Source organism: Oncorhynchus tshawytscha, linkage group LG03, assembly GCF_018296145.1.
Source record: "Oncorhynchus tshawytscha isolate Ot180627B linkage group LG03, Otsh_v2.0, whole genome shotgun sequence".
Lineage (NCBI taxonomy): Eukaryota > Metazoa > Chordata > Actinopteri > Salmoniformes > Salmonidae > Oncorhynchus > Oncorhynchus tshawytscha.
The window spans coordinates 45,185,990-45,203,209 of NC_056431.1; the positions used below are offsets into that span (position 1 = coordinate 45,185,990).

General features: G+C 42.4%; 1 protein-coding gene across 1 annotated transcript; it reads right to left on the reverse strand.

Moving 5' to 3' along the window:
* Positions 1 to 73: 73 nt before the first annotated feature.
* LOC112245963 (serine/threonine-protein kinase 24) lies at positions 74 to 17,134 on the reverse strand. The gene is made up of 11 exons (XM_024414196.2): positions 16,618 to 17,134; positions 9,600 to 9,830; positions 7,116 to 7,172; positions 6,590 to 6,698; positions 6,315 to 6,472; positions 5,464 to 5,649; positions 5,168 to 5,313; positions 4,829 to 4,961; positions 4,419 to 4,487; positions 3,144 to 3,283; positions 74 to 2,977 (listed from the first exon to the last, which is right to left on the reverse strand). Exons 1-11 carry the CDS (start codon positions 16,657 to 16,659, stop codon positions 2,944 to 2,946), a joined length of 1,305 nt encoding a protein of 434 aa, XP_024269964.1. The 5' UTR covers positions 16,660 to 17,134; the 3' UTR covers positions 74 to 2,943.
* Positions 17,135 to 17,220: the final 86 nt, after the last annotated feature.

Below are 17,220 nucleotides of genomic sequence, written 5' to 3' on the forward strand. Positions count from 1 at the left end.
CCATAGTGCCCTAACAACTTGTGTCCTATTGTTGTTCAGTGCTAAGAAAACAATACTGCTCCACACAAAGACATCCATTTATATTTGCATTAGATTTTTATTTTTCTTAATCACTTGAAAGCTTATAAAGAGTCCAATACCTTGGTGTTTGAGTGACATAAGCAAGGATTATAAACAGGACTATAAACGGTCAGCAATGTTACAGAAAATGAAATGTCAACTTTATGTGATAACTATCATTAATAACAGGACAATAATGGTTTTATTCTATACTATAATACTGCTCTTTAGTTAGAAAAATATTCTTGTTCCATAGAATATACCTGCGCTGAGAAATGTGACCTGATGACCTCTGCTTTATTGCCATACTCAAAAAGGTACAGTAGTAATCAATTAACAAATGACAACGAAAAAAGAACTACAGCCTCAAGTACCAATTGTTTTCTTGAATCCTGAAGAAACGCTTACAAAGTGCAACAGATAATCAAACTGGACAGTCTCCACAAGGTGCAAATTACAACAAAAAAGGTGTGTCTACATACATGTGACAAAAGGGGGAAAATTGAAATAGATTCAGGGGTCCAGTCAAATGTTGGCAAACAGTTCAATAGAATAAATGGGGTAAATGGCAACTATTTGGAATATGTTCATGTGGGAATATTTTGTATAGTCCAAAATGAAAATGCATGATGTACCTCCTTTATTAACTACAACATGCGGTCTAGTCCATTCCTACAAATCCTACTAGCAGGAGACAGAAGTCAGAGGAAAGATTTGATAATGAAGGGGGGTTTACATTAAATATTTTTTATAATAGGCTACTTACTACTTAGATGGATGTGATTGCAAGTTAAATTTGGACTAATAAAGCAAGATAATTCCAAACCCAAATGCCCAAACTCAGAGGGAAAGTGGACAGCTAAAATTGGTCTGAACACTAATATAAAAGGTTCCCAGCAGCTGTTGAAATCCCATAGGAGACCCACTGTACATACTTCTGAATTGGTGTGCTTTATAGGATTTGACCCCATGTAAAATATGCAACTAAAACTATTATATATTTTTTAATTTAAATGCAGGTCAATCGTTAATTTGTCCATGCTGCGATAGAATGGGATTCAAAGTTAAACACCTTGCCACGATTCGTTTATTTGAAACACTGCTGCATACATGTATTGATAGCTGCAGGATTTCTACCAATTACAAAAAGGCCAAAATTGACCAAAAAAAAGAGTCTTGGCTCAAATCTTTTTAAAGCTGTGACTCTGCACTCCACTCTCGCCAAAGATGCTAAGGCTTTTAACACTCAAGGTCCAGGACATCATGTTCAAAGTCCTGTAGTATGCTACAACGCATACTGTGCGGTTCAATTCACAGGAGCTATTTTTTCATGCACATTCATTTCAAACTACACTGAGTCTGTAGCATAGCAGCAGGGAAGTGCAGTATGTTTCCTAATGGCTGCTGGCTTTCTGCTACTTTTTAGATCTATGAGCAGCGACGTCAACTAGTATGAATATACTAAACGCACTTCTGCAATCCGTTTCAACTAAACCCTGTGTGTGTAAATCCAATTTACAGGAGATCATATCGGTTCTACTGTTCTCAAAGCTGTGCTGCTTCAGGTGGACAGACCTTATGTAGCATGACACATACCTATACAAGAATTTTCATGCTACCGTCTATGGCTACTTTGTCTACAATAAAAAGGCATTTATTTTCCAAGTGCAATTCAAGCGGTTGGTACAGAGGGAATCGATTGTACCCCTGCAGCTCCCAGGAAGACTTGTCTGTTGAGGATTAAGTAGTTGAAGTTACTGCTATGTTAAAAGGAAAGGGCAGGTGAACCTTCCATAGAGCTAAACTAAAGCACTCATCTAACACAAGTGATGGACAGAGGAACAATCCAACCATCATCTCATCATAAATCCATGTGGCCTCATGAAGATGAAGCTGGGAACACAGCATCCAGTGTGTCGACTGGAGAGGATTAGATGTGATCCAGCTAGACAGGTTGTGTTTCTATGGTCTCCACCGCATTGCAATGACAGCCATAACATAGTGTGAATTCAAAAAGGTCAAAGAGCATTTAGGTAACATCGGTACCCAAAGTGTCAATCAACATAAAAACAGGACAGGGGGCAGCCATTGAATGGATGGGTGTCCTCGAAAAATGTATTAAAACAAGAGGGAATCAAAGATTGAAATATAAAAGAACAAGTAATAAAGGCAAGGCAATCTCAGTTATGGCCATTTATGTCTTTTAAATATTTACCTTTTCTAACAGAATATATCTACAGAAGCATTTGGCCATTTGTACACAGTGATTCCTTTGCGTACACGCCATTATTTCTCAATATCTGTAAAAATGTGCCTATTTACAAGTTTGTACAGCCACCCAACAGAGCTCTCTCCATCTCCCAGAGGACCCCATCCACTTAAAGCAGGACACCTGAGTTTTCAAAACGAATGCTTCAAATCTCCACCGCACATTTCACAGGATATCAAGGGAGATGCTCACATGCGCTCGCACACACTGACTCGCACAACCACACAACTAAAGAAAGTTACATACTCCCAAGGCTGCAGATAGACATTTCGGAATAATCCACACCAACTTTTTTTAATCAATGGTTCTTTTAGAAGAATTGTGAATGAAACCCCCCCCTTAAAATAAACTGCACTCATGTTGGAGTTAATGAGACTAAGATGTCTTACAGCAGGTGGAAGTTAAGGTGGCAGCTTATCAACTAGCCACTGACTGTCCCCAATGTGACAATATGTTGGCGTGGACAAGTAGAGATAAAGTGGGTTGAGGTTTTGCTTTAGGCGAATGAGTGATGAGAACTTCCTGGGAGACTTCATCTTGGCTGTTGATGTCAGAGGCCATGGACTGACTGCTGCTATGGGTGGGAGGTGGATGGTTGCTGGACACAGCAGGTCTTACTGAGAGGCGGCGGCCCCGGGTAGAGAGAACCTGCAGAAGCAAAGGGGGAATTAAAAATGGGAAGACGTAGCTTGGAATGGAGGTGTGAGAAACAGGTCTGCACCCGAATGCTGGAATAAAATGAAAATGTATGAGCAGAAAACTTGAACCTATAACCTAAATCAAATCATGGTGGCAATGATGGTATTGCCATTACCTCTGTAGTCTCTGCACTAGTTCAGACACCAGGGAGTCAGAGATGCCAGGATATGACTCTTCTGCCAGGAAAATGGCCTCCCTCAACTCATCTACAGCCTCTGGCTTGCCATTAGTCGCCTCAACCTGCTTCTCTTTTAACTGCAAGGGAAGGAGAGACCGTTTACTGCAGGGTTGTCAAACTCATTCCATGTAGGGCCTAGCGTCTGCGGGTTTGTTTTTTTCTTTCAATTAACACCTAGACAAGCAGGGGAGTTTACTAATTAGTGCTCTTCAATCAAGTACGAGTGAGGAGCGGAAACCCTAAGACACTTGGCCCTCTGTGACACATGGTTTACTGGATCATCCTAAGAGAACCACAGTATAAGTCATAATACCCATAAAACCTAGCGGTCAAACAGGGAAATTGTTCCAATTGTATTTCCACCATACGGGATTTTCAAAACACTTCAAATAAATGCCGTTTTACGTGTACGCTTATCCTGGCGTGACGTTTTTAGAACCATGTAAATCTCTAGGACAAGTTGACCTTTATCAATATATTCACATGTATTTAAACCCCAAAAATGAAAAGCTAATTAGCTGCTAATGTGGCCATCATAGAGAACTACAAATGGCATGATTATGTGGACAAGACTGCAGAATCGAGGCAAAGGTAGGAATCTCTGGATTAACTATCTTATGTTAGCTAAATGTAGTAATGAATAAATTGGCAACATTTCTTCAAAAATGAACAATTCTGTGAACTGTCTTGTGCAAGTTTCAAATTGACAATAACTGTCAGCGAAGGTTTCAGGTTGAGATGACGTGCAGGAGCTTGCAAGGATTTGTAATTTTGCATTGAGTCTACTTCGATGGTAATTAGCATTTTCAAATCTGAGAGTAAATAGAGCCCAATATATTGATAAAGGTCACCTTGTCCGAGAGAGATTGACATGGTTATTAAAACGTCACGCCAGGGTACGCCTACACAAAACATTTGAAGTGTTTGAAGTGTTTCTAAAATCTCCTATGGGAAAAATGGTGGAAAAACAATTGGAACCATTTCCTCATTTGACCACTAGGTTTTATGGTTATTATGACACCTCCAGGGTTGGGGCTCTATATAGGTGCAGCTGTAGCCTCAAAAGCTTCAACACAGATCTCAGAACAGTTTGACACTGAATAATTTAACTTGACAGATTCTCTCATACCTTTCAGTGAAATAATAAAAATAGAAATGGGATCACCACAAGAGGTCAGAAGATAGCCTAAATTTGCATAAATACATTCTTACCTCAGAAAACAAAGGGGAAATTATAGTGGACAAGCTCTGTGACAAAGGCCTCTTTGGACTTTCTTGCACCTGAGAAAGGAAGTATCACTCATTTTACAAAAATGGCAAAGAGAAAGAGTTAAATAAGAAAAAGCAGAAGAGTAAGGTCAGCAGACTGAACAGAGACACCACATGAGATTGAAAACGCCCAGAAACCACTTCCTGAACTACTTTAGTTAGAACATGATGCATATTTTTAAAAAATGTAAATTTAAAAAAAAAGAAACCTTGAGGTATACACTATGCTTAAAATCAGCATTTGGGGTGAGAATAACCATGAGAATCAAACTCCCAAACTAAGTTGCATTTTTCTCTTGAATCCTCTTTCATATGACTTGTTATATTGCTATTTCAACCAGGTGTCATCTTACCTTGTTCCTCTCCAGCTCATCAGGCTGGGCGGCTCCGTTCTGGAACTTCTTGGGGTCCTTCTCCCTGATGGTGTTGAAGATCCAGTCATCGTTCCCAGAGTCGTTCCCTCCAGACGCCTGGCCATCCTGCTCCCTGACAAGACACGGCAACAACCTTTAGACAACCTCACATGGAGACAGTCTGAAGCACGCACCTTTAAAAATAGCATATCAGTGAACTGTTCCAAAACACAATCTGGTAAACCACCCCTTCTGTGTGAATTGCAGAGAAAAAGAGTGACCACGATCTGATGAACAACACTAGAGGACAGACGAAGGGACCAAATGAGAATGACTTACGAGTCCGACTCATCGTCGCTGGATTCCTCCCGAGACTGCTCTGCTTTCCACCTCTTGTACTTGTCCACCAGCTCTGAAAGGTAGGATGTCTTCTTGGCGTGCCGGACGATCAGCTTGTGTTTCAGCAGCTCTTTGGCAGTTGGCCTCTGAGGAGGCGCAGAGTGTCAAGCAAGTGTAAATATTGGATGTGCTCTACATTAGCATCTTTGCATAATGTACAAAGGGTCGACTTTCTAGAAAGAAGACCATTATCAGAATGGCAATTTGAGCTCAATTTCTCCCCAAACACCACTTACAAAGCTGGGCTCTTTGTTCAAACAGGCTTCAATGAATTCTTTGAGGGGTTTGCAGTAGTTTCCTTCCAGCGTGGGCGGGTTGTTCTTTGGGATGAGGAATAAGACCTTCATAGGGTGGAGCTCTGAGTGGGGCGGCTCTCCTTTGGCTAGCTCTATGGCCGTTATGCCTAGCGACCAGATATCCGCCTGAGACACAACAATAAAAAGGGAGAACGTTTTGGGTACAAATTCGTCACACTCCCACTACACACTTCAAAAACGTGACAGGAAATACCAACAGGGCCGGTTTGGTGATGCAACTGATCTCCAGACGGCACGAGTCACTGGATGAAAGTGATAAATAACACTTCTTGAGATGTGACTACAGATTTTTACTCAAAAAATGGAGGGTGGCATTTTATAGTCACACGTTAACACTCTAGCTAGTAACAACATTCACACACACACACTAGAAAGGCCCGATTTAGTAGGCCTATATCAACTGAGGCTGTAATAGCCCATTTAAGGAACTACAGTCAACCCGGGATGAGACAGTGTGGTGTTTCTGGTTATCCGCAAGGTGCCGAGTTGTGGCCGTTCCTAATGTGCCTGGTGATATTTCCATCTGTGTGCAGCACTGTGCATGGACTTCCAGTGTGATCAAAGCAGGTCACAGAGCTGAAGCTACACCTGCAATGTCTCTACACAGCACATTTCAGTACCGGGGGGGAAAAAACGTCCTCATTGGATAATTATGGAAAACAGAGTTAGTATTCAAAACTGTGTTGACATTCCATAACACGTGGATGAACCTATGAACTGCCGTTTCATCTTAACCTGGAACCTGAGAGAGAGCTTGTGGTATTTCGGACCTTTGAGTCGTACGCAGACTGTTTTATGACTTCAGGTGCCATCCAGAACGGAGTGCCCACGAACGTGTTCCTCTTTATCTGAGTGTCCGTTAACTGCCCCGCCACTCCAAAGTCTGCCAGCTTCACGTCTCCTTGCTCCGACAGCAACACGTTGGCGGCTGGGGGGGAAAACACAGTTAAGTTAGACAGTTGTCCAGACATCTAAACGTAAGACAATACTATGTTAAGATGTAATATGTTGCTAAAGGGATGAAACTAAGTGTTCTTAACAGTACCTTTAATATCTCGGTGGATTTTCTTTTCAGAGTGCAGGTACTCAAGCCCCTTCAGGATCTCTCTGACAATTGTGGCTATCTGGGTTTCGTCCAAGGCACCCGGCTCCAACTGAAACAGAAAGGCTTGTGTCAAGGGTCTTCCCGAATCAATATTTGGTTAGATACTTGCATGCACAGTGACTGAAATGTGATTATAACCTGGGTGGTTCCAGCCCTGAATGCTGATTGGCTGTCAGCCGTGGAATGAGACCGTATACCATGGGTATGACAAAACATGTATTTTTACCGCTTTAAATTACGTTGGTAACCAGTTTATAACAGCAATAAGGCACATCGGGGATTTGTGGTTTATGGCTAATTAACCACTGCTAATGGTTGTATCCAGGCACTCCGCGATGCGTCGTGCATAAGAACAGCAGTTAGCCGTGGTATATTGGCCATATACCACACCTCCTCGTGCCTGATTGCTTAATTATAGCCTTTGGATTGTGTAGGCCTACATCACCTCAATCTTAAGGAAACTTACCAAATCCAGAGCTGATCCTCCTCCTAAATATTCCATAATAATCCATAATTTTGCATCCTGAAAATGAGAATGATTTTAGAAATTACGCAGAGTCTCCATTAAAACAGATCAACCTGTACAGTTATAATTTAGCATCATACTGGAATAGAGTGGAAGGGGAAATTAAATCTCAAAATCAAGACAGCGCTAATCTCCTCCCTCCACTTTCATAAAAATTCAACCATTTTCATACATATTAAAAGGCAGCTTAAGCTAAGCACTTCAGCTATCCCTTCCCCCAGTGAGTCGGGGCGAGCCAATCACAGCACATCTGGCCGCATCAGGGATCATATTAGATAACGGACAATTAGGTCATTTAAGGTATGAAGCCATAACAGCCTACAGACGCCTGGACCAAGTGCAGTTCAATAAAGCAGCACATTAACAATGTGCTTTGGAGGAGGAAATGAAGTACAGCTGAAGCCCCTTTGCTTTCATTAGGTGTAGTGGCCTAAAGCCTGGCATCCAATAGGACAGTTTAGGCCTATACGTTATTATAGCAGACTTGATAACCTTGAGAGCATTATACACCATTTCTAAAAGGGAGACTAGCCTTAAGTCAAATAAATAATAACTGAGGTTCTAGATATACCAGTCCAGTGGTTAGGCCAAAATGTCAAAATGCAAGACCATTCAGACTTTATGATCCATAATTCAATCAGTCTCCCTGGCAGGAACCTCTCCAGTCTGAGATGTAGCCTGTTTTGAGAGTGTATCAGCAGCACCTTGACATACTAACTAACCAGAAAGTATCATCAGTATGGGAGCAGACAGAGCATTTCCTATGTAAACCATAATCAAATCAAACAGTAGGTGAAGTAATGGGCCCTGCACTGAGCCAATCACATGGGATTAGAACCCTTTCGTTTTAGGGAGGGAGCAAGCCTTAGGTGAGAGCAGACATGAGAGTTACACACACTCTCAATAGCCTCCATCAGACAGAGCACGTCGCCTGGGGTCTTGAGAAGTGCCTCCTCACTAGTAGCAATGTGGAAGAGTTTATATTTTAGATGCTGATCCTTACACAATACTAGATATACAGCCATGCACTGACCCAAACCCTCACAGCTAACAACACCCGAGAGATTAGGAAGTAGCCTATGCACTCATACGGCCCATAAGGAAGAGCAATGATCCGGCACAAATATAAAAATACTACATGACCAACTCTGCAGAAGAAAACTTCTATACCAAAAAGGTTGGAAGTCAGGGGGGAAATATCTGAATAATAGATAAATGAACCAAATTGAAACCTCTGTTGACAGGTTGCAATATGGTTTATTTATAATATAACTTCTACGTCATTAAGGGCATTCTGCCCGAGTGGCCATTTTCGTTTCTAAATGGCCGTGCATGCTGCGGAAGTGATTTCCCCCTTATAGACAGGTAATGTAGGCCTTGTGGTTATACTTCCTAGTCGTCAAAATGTGGCGATTATTAGCGAGCTGGACACAGTAAAGAAACGTAGGTCCATTATCATTTCCACAACTCAAAACCACCCTCGAGCTAGATTGGATCCCCTCACGGGACGGACCGTATGTTTGACACCCCTGTTCTACATGATTGGCCTACCTTATCAGAGACAGCATAAGATCAGTGTGCATAGACACCCTTGGAAGGCCTGATAGTGCTTTAGGCTACAGGCTAATTGTCTGTCTGAACAGGGTATGGGCAGAATGAGCCCGGCTGTTGCTAGCTGGCTGGCTTCTCCAGAGCAGAGCTGGAAGGCTGTTAGGCGGCTCTCTCGCTCTCTCTGAGCAGATGTTGGGGTCTGAGCCGTGTGATCCAGCGCGCCGAGGGCTGGAGTAGCACCTGCTGCCTGCCCCACTGTTAGTCACGCAACGCTAGCCTCCCTCCCTCTTCATCCATCCATCAGCACAACTGGACCCGACAGCCCACTGGCACTCTCCCCACTGGCCTTAAGTAAACCACTAACACACAACATGCTCTGTGAGAGCCACTTAAGCCCCATCACATGTAAGTCTACTAGTACTCGGGTCTACTCCACATTCACTTCAAACTTATGGTTGACAGCAACCGAGGCCAGGAAATGATGCAATCTCTCACAATCAAGTCAACACAGGATGCTCAATGTCTCTTGGTTTTTCATAGTGTTCCTGTCTTTGCATGACATGCATTGAAGGTAATATAGGCCAATGTGAAGGGAAGTGTGATGTATGCTTGCGTGTTCTGTTCGTCAGCACCAGTCAATCCATGCCATAGGCCTAATGCTCAGGCACAATTCATGGGAGCCTTGTCCCTTTGCCCGTATGAATGATTTATTGACCCACATACAGTTGTCTGCAATTGTTACACATCCCACCACTGACAAGTATACTTTAAAAAACTACACCAAATTATAATAAGGACAATTTGTGGATTGACCATCTAGCCTAAATCCTTTCTCACAGCATTCTGATATTACATTTGGTTGAGTCAAGTTACCTTCAGATATGAGCCATAATACTTGGTAACGAAGGGACTGTCACACTGGCTGAGGACTGTAATTTCCTGTTGGATGTCTTCGATTTCATCCTCTGCCTCCTCAAGGTCAATTATCTTAATGGCCACTACTTTCTGAGTCCGATTGTCAATGCCTTTGAACACCTCTCCAAAAGAACCTTTCCCTATTCTCTCCAGCTTGGTGAACAGCTCCTCCGGATCAGCTTTAAAGTTCTGAGGGAAGGAAAGAAACAAAAGTGGGTTGGAGTAAAAACAGCAGAGCAGGCATGGTTCAATCCCAGGTAAATAAGGACCATGCAATCAAGAGATTTAGCAAAGGTTTTTAGTTTCTGGTTGTAGCCTGTTTGGGTTTAGATCATAGGCCTAAAAAAAATAGTGCTGTGGAAAAACAATCGATATTTGCCAATATATCATATCCTTTTGACAATATTGCAATATTATTTTTAACCTTCAACATTTTTAAAATTTAATTTAATTTTTTCAGGACTTATTTCCATGACTGATCAAAACTCGTTTTCTCATGGCTCCCTCTTTTCTTGTCCCATATCACATCGGCACCTATGTGTCATGAGGTCCCTGGCAAGTCTCAGCCCTACCTATTTATTTAAAAAAAAATACAAATAAAGTTTCACATCTGGGTTAACAAGGTCAACAAAATGTGTATGGTGCATTTCAAACCAGCTAGGCCCTTTTAGAATGGCAAGACGCAGACTGTAGCCGTGAAACAAAATTTAGTATAAACATTGACACTGCAGAGGAGCACGCCGTGGTACATTTAAATTAGCCTAGTGTGGTCATGTCTATTTATGATCTGCTATGTTCATTTTATGATATTAGGCCTTATGACAGGGGGAGGGGGGGTGAAATAAAGTGTTACCAAATATTACCCAGGCTGATTATTCAATGCAAAGCGTACCTGTCCAACACTAGCGGGTTGCAAAGGTGCCTCGCTCTTCAAGATAATGATTTCATTCAAGGAGCTAAAGCTATGAGTTGCATTTATGAACCTGTAGCGCGTGAACGCAAGGCCACATAATTACTATATAGGCTTTGCACAACGTACTCTGCTAATAAATGACTAGAATATAAATGTATTAGGGCTGCGTAGCCTGCGTTCAGTTCTTCATGCTTTATTAGGCTGATCATGAAATGCTATAATACAAGTTACTCTGGGGGAGTCACAGCTTTGCAGTCCCAAAAGTAGGAACCAATAACATCTTTATACTTCATGCAGTGCAATGATTAACTGCCTGAAGCAGAAGCACTTTTGTTGCAGCATAAAATAGTGTGAAGGAACATTTCCCAGTCACAATACCGCTTTACAAATCGACGGACGATGTCCAATTAATTTCAATAGAGGCATAAAGATTTCATATTCCTAAACACTAATACCATTTTGATACCCATTAAGAGACATTCTGAAGATTGACTTGATTTGATGGCACCAGTATTATAGTTTAATTTACCAGATAAGCAATGCCTGTGCAGCCATTGCTCTCAAGACATCCCCCTAGAGAATGTTGTAAATCTGCCACAAAGAAGGGAAAGAGGACTCATTAACTTGAGTTTTCAAGAGAGCTTTAAGTCAAGAGACTGAAAGGGGCGGGGGTGAAGAAAAATGAAGCAAGTCAAACAAAAGCCCAAAACAGCAGTGGTCATCCAGGTGAAAATCATCCTGTTGAGTCTGACTTGTGGTCACAATGGGGAAAAACAACACTGGGCACTGTTACTACAGATTCCACATGCTGGAAAAACACTTGCTGTTCCCACAGTCAGCAGGTTTATCACGACTGCTAAAGCTGCCCGAAACCTCCCTCTAAAAGCATGCGTTTGATCCTCTACCAGCTGCACCACCCGATTGTGTGGTCCACTGCAGTCAGTCCGTGCCCTGAGGGCTGAAGCTCATCGGCCCCCCCCCCCAATCCCATATCACCCTCTCTGGACCTGCTCTCCAAGCCCATGATGGACACAGCATGAACCAGGTTGCCACTATTCAGGAGAGGACAGTATGGAGGTGAAACATGACTCTATTCATGCAGCTCAAGGCTAGGGCTGGCACAATTAGCGTATAATTGTGTAACCGACAATTATGGACGAAGACCGTCATGAAACTTAAATAACTGGCAATCATTAGAATTAAAAACGTGGGTGAAACGAACAGCTGACTGACGACTGGGCAGCCAGGCATTTGCGCAATTGAGCCCTTTTCCGCGGTTACCTGGACCCTTTACAACATGACGAAACTTTTGGTCCTTGCTGAAACAAGCCAACGAGTGTTTGGTTTCCCAGACAATGCCCTCCCTCCTGCAGCAGCAGCACATGAAGTCAGGAGCGTCGGCGAAGAGAAAATGTGCCTCAAAAATGTAAAATTACATATGACAATGTCATTTGCCTGACCAATAATAGTCATCCAAAATTGCATGGATTGTCACAGCCCTACTCAAGGCTATGCCAAGATGCCCCCATGAGAATGTCAGTCTTATGTCCATTGTCTGAATGGGGAAAGACCAAGTGACCTAACTTTTACGAGATAAGTCATATCCTGGCAGTTCTTGTTAAAAAGTAAAGACTTACTTTCCACTGCCTCATAAAATGGCAGACTCCTCAATATCATGTGGGTGATTCCTCACGAAACTAGAACAAAACCATGATATTGGAGAATTTCACAAAACGTAATCAACAGAAGATCCTTTGGAGTATTGTTGACATTAAAGCATAATGGAGAAATCATTCATTGACGTTGGAGCATGTGTGACCTTTATGGCCTTACCCAGGCCTCCTTTAAGACACCATAATATTTCATCTGGAAGTGCTACAAAGCAGAAACTGGTGTCATGAAGCTTTACCACTTGCTCTGTAATGAGTAGTATTTACATTAATAATTTGCTGATATTAATTTATGAAGATTGGAAAATATTAGAGATGCACCGATGACATTTTTTGGCCTATTCCGATATTTTCCTTGCCAAAAAAACCCGATATAGATATCCAATATTACATTTTTTTGCTAGATTTTAAGCATTCTAGTACAGTTAAATAGTTAATAAAAACATGGACGCAGCAGTCTAAGGAAATGCATCTCAGTGCAAGAGGCGTTATTGCATTCCCTGGTTCGAATCCAGGCTGTATCACATCCGGTCGTGATTGAGAGTCCCATAGGGCGGCGCACAATTGGCCCAGCGTCGTCCGGGTTTGGCGGGGGTAAGCAGTCATTGTAAATAAGAATTTGTTCTTAACTTACTTGCCTAGTTAAAGGATACACACGCCACAAAAAGTTGTTGGCATTTACACATGTCCCCATTACCAGTAAAACAATCAAAATCCATTTATTTCACTTACTTGCTGTGCTGTTTCGTTGTTCATTTGATCAGTCATTTCATTCTCAACCAGGATTTCATCATACATGTCAAGCAGTGAAGTTTCAGCTCGGTCTGTCAGTCCGTGGCCTCTCCCTCTGTGCGCATTGTCACTGTCTGTTTCCATCTGGTCCAGCTGCGTATGTAACAGTTCACGTAAATCCTGTTTCTTGTCTGCATCGAAGTAGCGGCCTTTGTACCCAGCATCGTGCATGATGGCAACACAGTAAAGAGGCTCAGAGAGAATGCCACCGAATCGCTTGTTTACAGCCTCGAGTACTTCTGTACGTTTTAACCCCATGGTCTGTCGGTAGTTTTTTTGAGCAGGCGTTTCAATGCCATGACAGATGGTATCACGTCTGCCGCAGACGATTAGCTTATTTCTCAAGTCAATTGTTCGAACGGAGCTAGGAGTGTGTTCATGTTTCCAAGTTTCAAACATGTTCTCAAATGCCATTGAAATGGCTGCGGCAGTATGAGAACAAGAACAAACACATTCTTGAGCATGCAATACGGCTTTCCTCAGTAGGAAATCCTCGTCGACCCATTGTGCTGTCAGACTCAGCATGCTCATGGGGCTGACGTCGCTGGTCCAAATGTCAGTCGTGAAGCTAATAGCACCGACGCCCATAGCAAGTAGCTCACGGATGTGCGTTTCAACAATACTGTGTAACTCCGGTAGGGCTACATCTGAAAACTAGCGCCTACTTGGTAGTGTGTACCGGTGCTCGACCAGTAAAACACCATAGTGCCCACAAAGCTCATCACTAAGCTAAAGACCCTGGGACTAATCCCCTCCCTCTGCAACTTGGTCCTGCACTTCCTGATGGTAAGGGTAGGTAACACCACATCCGCCACGCTGATCCTCAACACAGGGGCCCCTCAGGGGTAAGTGCTCAGTCCCCTCCTGTACTCCCCGTTCACTCATTACTGCACGGCCAGACACAAGTCCAACACCATCATTAAGTTTGCCGATGACAACAGCGGTAGGCCTGATCACCAACAACGATGAGACAGCCTATAGGGAGGAGCTCAGAGACCTGGAAGTGTGGTGCCAGGAATACAACCTCTCCCTCAACGTGATCAAGACAAAGGAGATGATCGTGGACTACAGGAAAAGGAGGGCACAGCACACCCGCATTCTCATCGACGGGGCTGTAGTGGAGCAGGTTGAGAGCTTCAAGTTCCTTGGTGTCCACATCAACAAACTATCATAATCCAAACACTCCAAGACAGTTGTGAAGAGGGCACGACATCACCAATTCCCCCTCAGGAGACTGAAAAGATTTTGCATGGGTCTTCAGATCCTCAAATGTCTACAGCTGCACCATCGAGAGCAACCTGACTGGTTTCATCACTGCCTGGTATGGCAACTGCTCAGCCTCCGACCGCAAGGCCCTACAGAGGGTAGTGTCTACGGCCCAGTACATCACTGGGGCCAAGCTTCCTGCCACCCAGGATCTCTATACCAGACGTGTCAGAGGAAGGCCCTAAAAAAATTGCCATATACTCCAGCCACCCTAGCCATAGACTTCTCTCTGCACCCGCACGGCAAGCGGTACCGGAGAGCCACGTCTAGGTCCAAAAGGCTTCTACCACCAAGCCATAAGACTGCTTAACAGCTAATCAAATGGCTACCTGGACTATACTGCTGCTACTACTACTCGCTGTTTATTATCTATGCATAGTCATTTTACCCTTACCTACATATTACCTCGACTAACCTGTACCCCCGCACATTGACTCGGTACCAGCACCCCCTGTATATTTTATTTAATTACGCGACTTCGTATTTACAATGACGGCGAGGGATGGTGGTTTAACTGCCTTGTTCAGGGGAAGAACAATTTTTACCTTGTCAGCTCGGGGATTCGATCCAGCAACCTTTCGGTTACTGGCCCAAAGCTCTTTCACTAGGCTACCTGCCACCCCTGTATATTGCCTCCTTATTGTTGCTCTTATTTTTTACTTTAGTTTATTTAGTAAATATTTTTCTTAAAACTGCATCATTGGGTAAGGGCTTGTAAGTAAGCATTTCACAGTAAGGGGCTGTAGTGGACGTGACATTTGATTTGAATTTGAGCCTAACCAATATCCAAACGGAGATTCATTGAAAACAATCTGACATTGATTGATTTATCAAGATGAGTCCCCACACTTGTCTTAAGCAGTGTGATGGAGCTGTCCCAATCAAAACAGTTCTGAAATGATCATCTAACTGACCACACGTGGGTATATAGCCTATTGCTTCAAACGTATTACAAGGATTGATTGAGTTTGGGAGTTTCAGTAAGAAACTATTTGATACATGCCTTATATTAATTGCATTAGCCTCGTTTTCCCCCAGTTATATTTTTCCCACAGTAATTCTTTATGGAGCCATCCAGTTGAAGTTAAGAAAACAGTGCACGTGTAGTAGCAATGGTGGAACAAGTACCCAATTGTCAAACTTGATTCAAAGTAAAGATACTCGAGTCATTTTCTATTAATGTAAAAGTCACCCAGTAAAATACTACGTAAGTATAAACGCTTTTGGTTTAAAATATCCTTAAGTATCAAAAGTAAAAAGAATGTCAAATTCTTTATATTAAGTAGATTGCACAATGTCCTTGTTTATATATATTTTTTATTCACAGCCAGGGGCACACTCCAACACTGACATAATTTACAAACAAAGCATGTGTGTTTAGTGAGTACGCCAGATCAGAGGCAATAAGGATGACCAGGGATGTTCTCTTGATAAGTGAGTAAATGTACTTTTGTTTGTCAGGGAAAATGTATGGTGTAAAAAGTACATTTTATTTAGGAATGTAGTGAAGTAAAAGTTGTCAAATTGAAATAGTAAAGTACAGATATCACAAAAAAAGGACTGAAGTAGTACTTTAAAATATTTTTACACCACTGCTTAGTGATGGGCGAAGTGACGTGCCTTGCAAAGTTTAGAACTGCCAGGAGGATGGTAACGAGGCGCTGCCTAGCAACCAAGACTTTAGTGTATGCCGAATGCCACCTCAGCATTGCGGCTACGTTTCTTACTTTACCGTTATTTAACTAGGCAAGTCAGTTAATTAAGAACAAATTCTTATTTTCAATGACGGCCTAGGGACAGGGGCAGAACGACAGATGTTTAACTTGTCAGCTCGGGAATACTAAAGCCTGTAGGTAGAACTTCGCTGAAATAATTACTAGGTAGTTTGGCAGAAAGAAAAGTTTTGAATTTGATATTTGACACCGGTAATACCTTTCAGATATAAAGAAAAGGCGTTGGCGGTTTGGTAAAATGTCTTAGTATTAAAGGGATATTTAAGTATTCTACTCTTGGATTCTGAAGGACTACAGCAGCACTGGCAGAGACATACTGCAACATGGGGCAAATATAGCCACATCTCTGCTCAACATTCATATGACTAAATAGAGCGGCCTCATCAATACCTTATGTCTTGCCATAGCGGACTAGCTAGTAAATAAAAAAACGAGTTAAAACTAGCTAGTGTGGGTGTGACAATATCAATAATAAAGTCGACTTCCTTGAGTCAGTAACGACGTTACAGTAGCTAGGGAGTATGCTAAACGCTTAAAGTATTGCAAAGAAATGTAAGGAGACCAACCACTTGATGAGCTGAAAGGACGGTGAAATAACTTACCTGCATCCCTGGAATGCCACTCTGAACCGGGGAGTGAGCCATGTCGTCAGTAAAATAAAAAAAATCCTCACTCAGTTGACGCTAGCTAGATAGCGAACTCGATTAGCTATTTTTTCTATCTAGCAAGCCCAAATCGGAGAACGCAACGCTGTTTATGCCAAGCTAACGTTACCTTGCGTTATAGGTATTATAATCGGTGACCGATTTACAAAAGTCTACCACGCAATCAGCTCAAAAACAGTGCTTGTTTTTTGGCTGCAACGTGCCCCTTCTTCCGCAGATAACGTTAGCAGCTGGCTAGCTAGCTACCTAAATCTTTAACATAAGCGCAAACTAGGTTCTGCGCTCCTTCCACACAAGTCTGATTAATTCGCAACGTTTTCGCAAATATCCGGTGAACAGTGATTATAATTATAAGATATTGAATGTCTAAATTGAGGCTAGTTGTATCATTTGTTGTCCTGTCCTCATCACTTTTCTCTATTGCCGTCCGCCATCTTGACTGCTGTCATTCACATATAAGGGGAACCAATTACACTCCAGAAAAACTACAGCTGTGCTATAACGTCATAGAACGAAGGGATGACGGTCGTCACTAGTTAC

Bases quoted from the DNA above. Each gene is read 5' to 3' on its own strand.
- LOC112245963 (XM_024414196.2), bottom strand. From the start codon at position 16,659: ATGGCTCACTCCCCGGTTCAGAGTGGCATTCCAGGGATGCAG. The intron at 3,284-4,418 runs GTAAGAATGTAT...CTTCCCTTGCAG, and splicing joins TTTCCCCTTTGTTTTCTGAG to TTAAAAGAGAAGCAGGTTGA. The intron at 2,978-3,143 runs GTAATGGCAATA...TTGCTTCTGCAG, and splicing joins CTAGTGCAGAGACTACAGAG to GTTCTCTCTACCCGGGGCCG.